This window comes from Thunnus thynnus, chromosome 2 (assembly GCF_963924715.1).
Source record: "Thunnus thynnus chromosome 2, fThuThy2.1, whole genome shotgun sequence".
Taxonomy (NCBI): Eukaryota; Metazoa; Chordata; class Actinopteri; order Scombriformes; family Scombridae; genus Thunnus; species Thunnus thynnus.
The window spans coordinates 36,571,496-36,579,176 of NC_089518.1; the positions used below are offsets into that span (position 1 = coordinate 36,571,496).

Genomic DNA, 7,681 nt, shown 5'->3' on the forward strand with positions numbered 1-7,681 from the left:
TGTGTGTGTGTATATATATATATATATATATATATATATATATATATATAGACACACACAAGTCCTATGTGAAATGTATTTACATTGTGAGAGAGAGGAGGTTTGTGGCAACATACTGAGGCAAGATATGTGCTTGAGAGGTTACAATTGTGGGAGTCACAGCAGTTTAGAAAAACATTTCTGGTCTAAAAATATCTGTGCAGCAATGGGTGGAATTGAACCTAAACCCTCATGTTTGTAAGACAGACATGCTATGCACTGAGCTAACATGTCACACAGCAATGCAAGGCCAGATTCTGCTGTTTAGTCTATCAATTGCATGAAATTGACAAAAAAAGCAGTTCAGCTCAGCAAGCAGATTGACAGCACTTGGACTCCTTCATCTCTACTGAGTTCTGTCCTAAGCGGGGCTCAAACTCACAACCTTTGGATCTATAAGGAATTCAGAAGCAACATGACCGTAAACCACTGGACTACTCACACATGCTGTGTAGTACAGGAAAAGATATGTTTAAAAAGCATATCAATCCACATTTTAGGTAATAATGTTAAAGTAAGATAGAGTGGAATTGAAATATGGTACATGATAGAGATGTAAAGCAACTTTGTACATGAGAGCAATATTATGAGGAGCACTGCAGTGAGCGGATATCAAACACACAACCTTGTCATCTAAGGTGAAGCTGATCATGAGAACAGTGTTCTAAACCACTGAGCCAACAGACATTCACAAAAACAAGAGGAAAAAATCTCCATTTTGATGATGAAAATGTATTTGTCTCATTCTAGAGCTTGAAGCCCAGAGATTTGTACATCATAAGTGAAAGCAAGACTAGTTAATTTCAGAATGAATGATATGTGTAAAAAGTGTTTGAAGGATCAGAGAATCTGTAAGTTTAAGAAACTGGACAGAGGAGACACACATCCTGCAGACTGTATTGCAGTCAATGAGAGCAAGACAGGGACTCTCTATCAATTAAGGTTCAGATCTCAAAAACTTTAAGTCCTATGTGAAATGTATTTACATTTTGAGAGAGAGCAGGTTTGTGGCAACATACCGAGGCAAGGTATGTGCTTGAGGAGTTAAAATTGAGGGAGGGAGAGCTGTTCAGAAAAAAAATTCTGGTCTAAAAATATTTGTGCTCTCCACTGTGTCTGATCACATGACACACTGGTGAGACCTGAAAAAGTCTGCAAAACCCCTGACTTTGGGCTTAAATTGCTGAAAAACTACAAAAGATATCACTAAACAATCTGATAAGAAAAAACGTACAGAAGACGGAATAATAAGGATAAAGAGTGAGAAGAACAATGTGTGATTGCTTTCAGCAATGTTTCAGCAACCAATGTTATTGGTTATTCCTGTTTTGTTTTATTACTCATATTTTTATTTTTTAACATGTTTGATGTAAAAATCTACACATTAACATATTTTATTTTACCCTGAGAGAGACAAAACACCAGCCGCTGAGCTTCCTCACTGCCAGACTGATCCTGCATCAACTACACAGAAACAACTATCTAAAATAAATACAGAGATAATCTGATCTCATGGCAGCTGTAATGCATTTAACATCCAAACTAAAAAGACTTAAACTTAAACGAACTTGAACCTTTTCTTTGGACAAGATTTTAGGTATTAAATCATTAACATCAGCAGAGTAATCTGAGTGTCAACAAGACTAGGAACTCAATCATTTTGATCACAAGTGATGCCTATTTGACCCCCAAATGAGTATGGACAGTATGGACCAGAAATTAAGTCTATCTTTTCAACTTTTTTTCATATAATTTTTCTTATAATATAATCATTATAATAATTATTACATTAGAAGACATGTTTTTCCTTAAATTCTCTCTTAAACCTAACTGTATTAACATCCTACGTATTTTAGTGTCACCTTGTCTCAGTCTGTGCCCAAACACACTGTTACTCCTCAAAATCTAATTACCAATAAATTCAATTTAAAGTTTAATCTCAACTGTTCCTCAATCACCTGTAAAACTACCAGAAATGAATCCTAAATCCACCTTAAACTCCTTTAAACTAATTTCAAGGATTCTTAAGTTTTACTACACACAACTTTAACCACCATACATGTTCGCTGGGCCCATCTAGCCCCCTAACCCTAACCCTGACCCTAACCCTGACAATGTTACATGACTCACACTTTGAGCACTTCTACGACTTGGATCAACATGAAACTCAAGGTGAAAAATGTAAAATCTTTCAGAGTAGAAGTAAAATATGACCAATCACTGAGCTTAAAATTTGGTCACGTGAGCCACTAATGGCATACATGCTGATTCTAAAGTTACAGTTGGCAGCCCTCAGTTTGTAGAGAAGCTCAGGATAGAACAACACTGTTATTAAAGGCATGGAGAGGAGACGAGGGGGACAGCACTAACCTGCCTCTGAAACATGTTCAGCACAATGAGAGACTACTGTACAAAAGCCCACCAGTTCTACCTCTTAACAAGGTGACATTACTCACATGGACTCTCTCCCCCTCTCACCTTCCTGACACACAGCCCCGCCTGACTTAGTAGTAGTAGTAGTAGTAGTTAACGAGTGGAGCAGCATTTCCCTGCCGAGAGGCAATAATATGGACTGTCTATAACCTCTGATGTGTGAGTGAAGGACACACATGCAAGCTTCGGCACTTATTTTGTGAATATTGCTGTCTGAATCAACCTTCTTATTCACATATTTGACCTCATTCTATTACACTATTTCATTTAGCATACTTGCCAATGGTTTTGCTAGCTTAATTGATGGATGGTTAATTACTTTGTAGATGGAGTTACCTTATTATCAGTATTGTTCATGCTAATGTAGGTTATTTAGGAGGATTAGTTACGCTGTTAACTGTATATTTCTGTTCGCCAGGGGATTATATACATACACATATATTACTGTGTGCTAATGATGGTAATTCTGTATTGCTTTATTGGTGTATAGTTGACACGTATATATTATTCTCCCTGTTATGGCCATCTGTTAATATTTAGGCCTGTGTGCTAAATAGAGTTACCTAGCACAATACGCAGTGTAGCTATCGTAAACAGAAATAACTCACATTTGTTATATTTGGATTTATGTTACATTTAAGACCATTTATTTTCTTATGTTTATTTCAGACCACACATACACTGCTGCAGTACCTGTATGTTCAATAAACAAACCCTCCTACCACAAGAGATTCTCTGATCGGAATCTTTTCCACAGTGTACCAACCAAGACCAGTTTACTGAGGTTGCACTTCCTCACAACTGCGTTGGTGGGTTTTTAAGGAACTGCCGTGAGTGAAAGTTTTCCCACATTGCTCACACCAGTACGGCTTCTCTCCAGTGTGAATGCGTTGGTGGGTTTTTAGATTACCGTCTCTAGTGAAAGTTTTCCCACATTGGTCACACCTGTATGGCTTCTCTCCAGTGTGAATGCGTTGGTGGATTTTTAGATGATTGTCTTGAGTGAAAGTTTTTCCACATTGGTCACACCAGTATGGCTTTTGTCCAGTGTGAATGCGTTGGTGGATTTTTAGAGTACTGTCTCGAGTGAAAGTTTTCCCACATTGCTCACACCAGTATGGCTTCTCTCCACTGTGAATGCGTTGGTGGGTTTTTAGATTAGTGTCTTGAGTGAACGTTTTCCCACATTGGTCACACCAGTATGGCTTCTCTCCAGTGTGAATGCGTTGGTGTTTTTTAAGATTACTGTCTGTAGTAAACATTTTCCCACATTGGTTACACCAGTACGGCTTCTCTCCAGTGTGAATGCGCAGGTGTTTGTTAAGATTACTGTTATCAGTGAAAGTTTTCCCACATTGGTCACAGCTGTACGGCTTCTCTCCAGTGTGAATGCGTTGGTGGATTTTTAGAGAACTGTCTGTAGTAAAAGTTTTCCCACATTGCTCACAACTGTGAAGTTTCTCTCCTGTGTGAACTCTCTGGTGAATCTTTAAATATCTTGATGTTGTGAAAGCTTTTTCACAGTGCTGACAGCAGTGATGTTTGAGTCCCATTCTTCCTGTTTGTTTCTATGACAACAGACAAACATAGAGAGAAAGACAGAGAGAATAAGAGAGATGACATGGTAGAGCAAGTGATCTAAAATTACAAATAGAGCTGCATTATGGGAAATGTAGGATACAGAGTTCTTTAAGCTTGATCCCAACTACAGACTAAGTCAGGATATCTGGATCTCTGACGTTTGTGTGAACATGTTATTAATTTTTCTACGTTCAGTGAAATAAAATAAGAGCATTGACAAAACAAACAAACAAACAAACAAAAACCCCAAGACAATCAGACAACCACAGAGAGATTGATATGGACTGTTGGTTGGCCAAAACACATCTGAAGATGATTATGATGATATTATGGTTTGGTGCATGCAGTCACATGAAGAATACACAGATAATAGTTCAATAATCCTCCACTTACTCAGACATGCGGTTGTGGACATCTTTATTTTTAACCGCCTTGAAACAATCATAAAATAATGTTTTCTTCCTCTCATTCACCAGCTTTCTCGCTACCACTGCTCGCTCTCCTCATCCACTTTCTAGCTCGCTCAACCACTGCTTCTCTCTCTCTCTCTCTCTCTCAGCTGTTCTGTATTTTGAAACAGTCAATACAATTCAGTAAATAGCGAAGCTGCCCTTTTCATTACTTTATATGCATGTAATAAAAATGTCAATTAGATGGTAATCTGCATAAGAAATTAAGAAAAAGCCAAACAGCTATTATTTCCTACTTTTTTCTTCAGCTGTAAGAAAATTGCACCAAACCATGACCCCAAAACTGAGGTACATACGAAACTGTGAATTTTGTGTACCATTAGACTCCTATATCATAGGTTAAAATATCACAGTAAACGGTATTATCATGATAACCAACAACATTTCCTGAAACCCTTCTATTAGTGCTAAAATATAGTTAAATGATTTTCCACCATGATCACCTTATTCACTGAGCAGTATTCTGTATGTTGCAGCTTTGTTGGACTCTGCAGAAGAAATAACATCAAGTTTAACCTCTGTAAACAAAAGCAGGTTGTTCAAAGTTTAAGACTGGAAAATGACTGGAAATCACTTTAAATGCAGCTCAATGTCTCTTAGATTTTTAACACGAATTCATGTTTCAAAAATTCATGATTTTTTCCTAATAAAACTGATTGATTTCGGGAGTGCAAGAACTCTGTAGTAATCTGCTGGGTGCTAAAGGTTGTCCTGAATATCTTTTTGGGGCTTCGACGCTTCGGCAGCAAGTATTCCAACCCAAGAGGAAAACGTTGGCATTGAACGTTTCTGCAAACCACAGAAACGTTGAATATATTAACGTTTCAACACGTAAATTACGTATCATATCAATATTTCTACAAACGTAGCAAGTTAACATTTCTACCCGTTGAATAATGATGTTTTATGGTGTGACAACGCTGTGGTTAAGGTCTGGTTAGGTTTAGGCACAAAGACCACTTGGTTAGGGTTAGAGAAAGATCGTGGTTTGGGTTAAAATAAAAATTAAAAATAAAATAAAAACGGCCGATGTCTCACTAAAAAAAGCCGGTTTTCTTTCAACTTATTACCATATACTGCATACATGATACTTACAACCAACAAACTTACTAACCATCCACCCGCCCCTCCTCCTCCTATATAGAAACGATCAACTCATATAGATGACATGTGAACTACGTCACTTTAGAAATGTTGAGATGATACGCATTTTGGAAATGTTGATATAATACGTTTTGTTGACATTTTCATGTGATACGTATTGTTGAAATGTTAATATGCTACGTATATCACGTGTTGAAACGTAGATATTCAACGTGTCTGTGGTTTGCAGAAACGTACAATACCAACGTTTTATTCTGGCGACCAGGCTGAGTATTCAAATCTATTCTGAACTTTGTTGGATGGGGTGGGGAGCGGTGGGCTCAAGCCGCGCTGCTCCGGCGAGTTGTGTGTTTACTCTAAAATGTTAACATGGGCAAATACAGCGTCAGACACTATACCCTAATGGTCACTTTCGTGGGATTGCACCTTACCGATGCAGCAGCAATGACGACGATGGTTTACAGGTGATGTATTAATAATATGGACACTATAAGAGCCACACAACCGTGCGTAATGGTCGCGCGTAATGACAGCTGTTCTCCTGTTGGAGAACCTCGCCGGTGCAACACAATCGGTGAAACGGCACTTCTTCTGGAGGCTGGTGGAGCAGGCGGTGAACTGTTATGAAATGGGCTGGTTCAGGGCGTCTTCATCCACTCGGGTAATTGTAGGAGTAGCAATGAGGCTCGTGTACGTGCGTCCAGTACCTCAATGATTGAGATTTATAAAGCAGAACCATGCGTAGGCACAGCTTTATAAATCTGACGAAAAGAATGCGCATACATATTTCAGGTTTTGTGCGTACACACAGTTTTAGTCATTCATTTATGCATGTTGTGGCCCCTGTCTGGAGAAAGTGGTCAGCTACACACTGAGGAGGGGACACACGAGGAAAAACTCCGTGAACACAAAGCCTGGAAGTGTTTAAGTTTCCTTTTTCAGACTTTTATTTCCAACAACAGGATGAACGGATGAAACACGGACCCTCGAGACTCGTCATCGTGTCTTTAGTCTCATTATAAAGCCGGCTTTATCATGAAGTCTTGAACACTGACCTGTTTATCGGTGGTAGCAGAGGATGAGCCTGATTCTTCCCTTTTAACGAGGTTGACGGTGCGGTGCTCCAGGTTCTGGTTCCCCTCCATTCTGCTCTTGTAGTGGTCCCAGCAGGTCTCCTCTCTGACTGACAGATCGCGCTTCTATTCCAGCATAAATATCACCACTGTGTTGTCGCGATATCTCTGGTTTGAGATGAACTGAGTTTAGTTATCGTTTTGTAAAACATAATGGCTCCTTGATTACCTTCAGATGAATTATACTGGATTGCGGCTTCGGGACAAATACATAATAAAGAATAGTGGGGTTAAAGAAGTTCCTTAAAATCTAATTTCTCAGAATACACCCTGTAAAAATATACAGCATGTTGTACGAAGGATGTAATGTGTGTTTTTTGTCATTCCTGCCCGAAACACTTCATTTTTTGGAAACTTCCTGTGGGTTAAAGCACTTTAACTGTGAATTCAAAAGGATTTAAAGGACTTATCTTCTAATATAATGACACTAGAAATAATGACATGTTTAACATCAGTCCTTTTAGTTTACTCGGACAATATTTTACTTATAAAAGCAAATGTTCAGCAAACAAACCGCTATTGTCTCAAAAATGAGCTAAAACAAGAGAAAACTGTTGAGAAAAAGTCAAAGGAACAATTCAGACCATAATATTTAATTTGTCGTGCTTGTCTTTTCCATTAATGAATGTTTATACACACTTGAATTAGAATAAATGTACAGAAGTAAAAGTACTCAGTATACAAAAACCTTTTTATATTTATCATATTATGTTTGAATATTAATGCTTATTCATTGTAGCATTTAGAATTAATTTTAGAGATTTATACTGTTGCTGTGGTGTGGTGGAGAATTGATTGATCACTCAATAAACACACAAAAAGAGCATTGTCAGTTCTTGAAATAATGTCGTAAAATAATAAAATCAAATGTACAATTTATCATATATTTCTGAGAGAGAAAGAGAATGACCTTTTCTCTCT

At 38.0% G+C, this 7,681-nt stretch overlaps 1 protein-coding gene across 1 annotated transcript in view; it reads right to left on the reverse strand.

The window, feature by feature from the left end:
* LOC137171798 (zinc finger protein 420-like) overlaps positions 1-6,842 on the reverse strand; it is a 29,408-nt gene extending 22,566 nt beyond the window's left edge. The window contains exons 1-4 of the mRNA XM_067575931.1: positions 6,683-6,842; positions 4,967-5,011; positions 3,253-4,040; positions 390-432 (exon numbers count right to left, since the gene is read on the reverse strand). Of these exons, the coding sequence (XP_067432032.1) occupies positions 390-432; positions 3,253-4,040; positions 4,967-5,011; positions 6,683-6,772 (966 nt within the window). The 5' untranslated portion in view covers positions 6,773-6,842. The remainder of the gene's footprint in view (positions 1-389; positions 433-3,252; positions 4,041-4,966; positions 5,012-6,682) is intronic.
* Between the last annotated feature and the right edge of the window lie 839 nt (positions 6,843-7,681).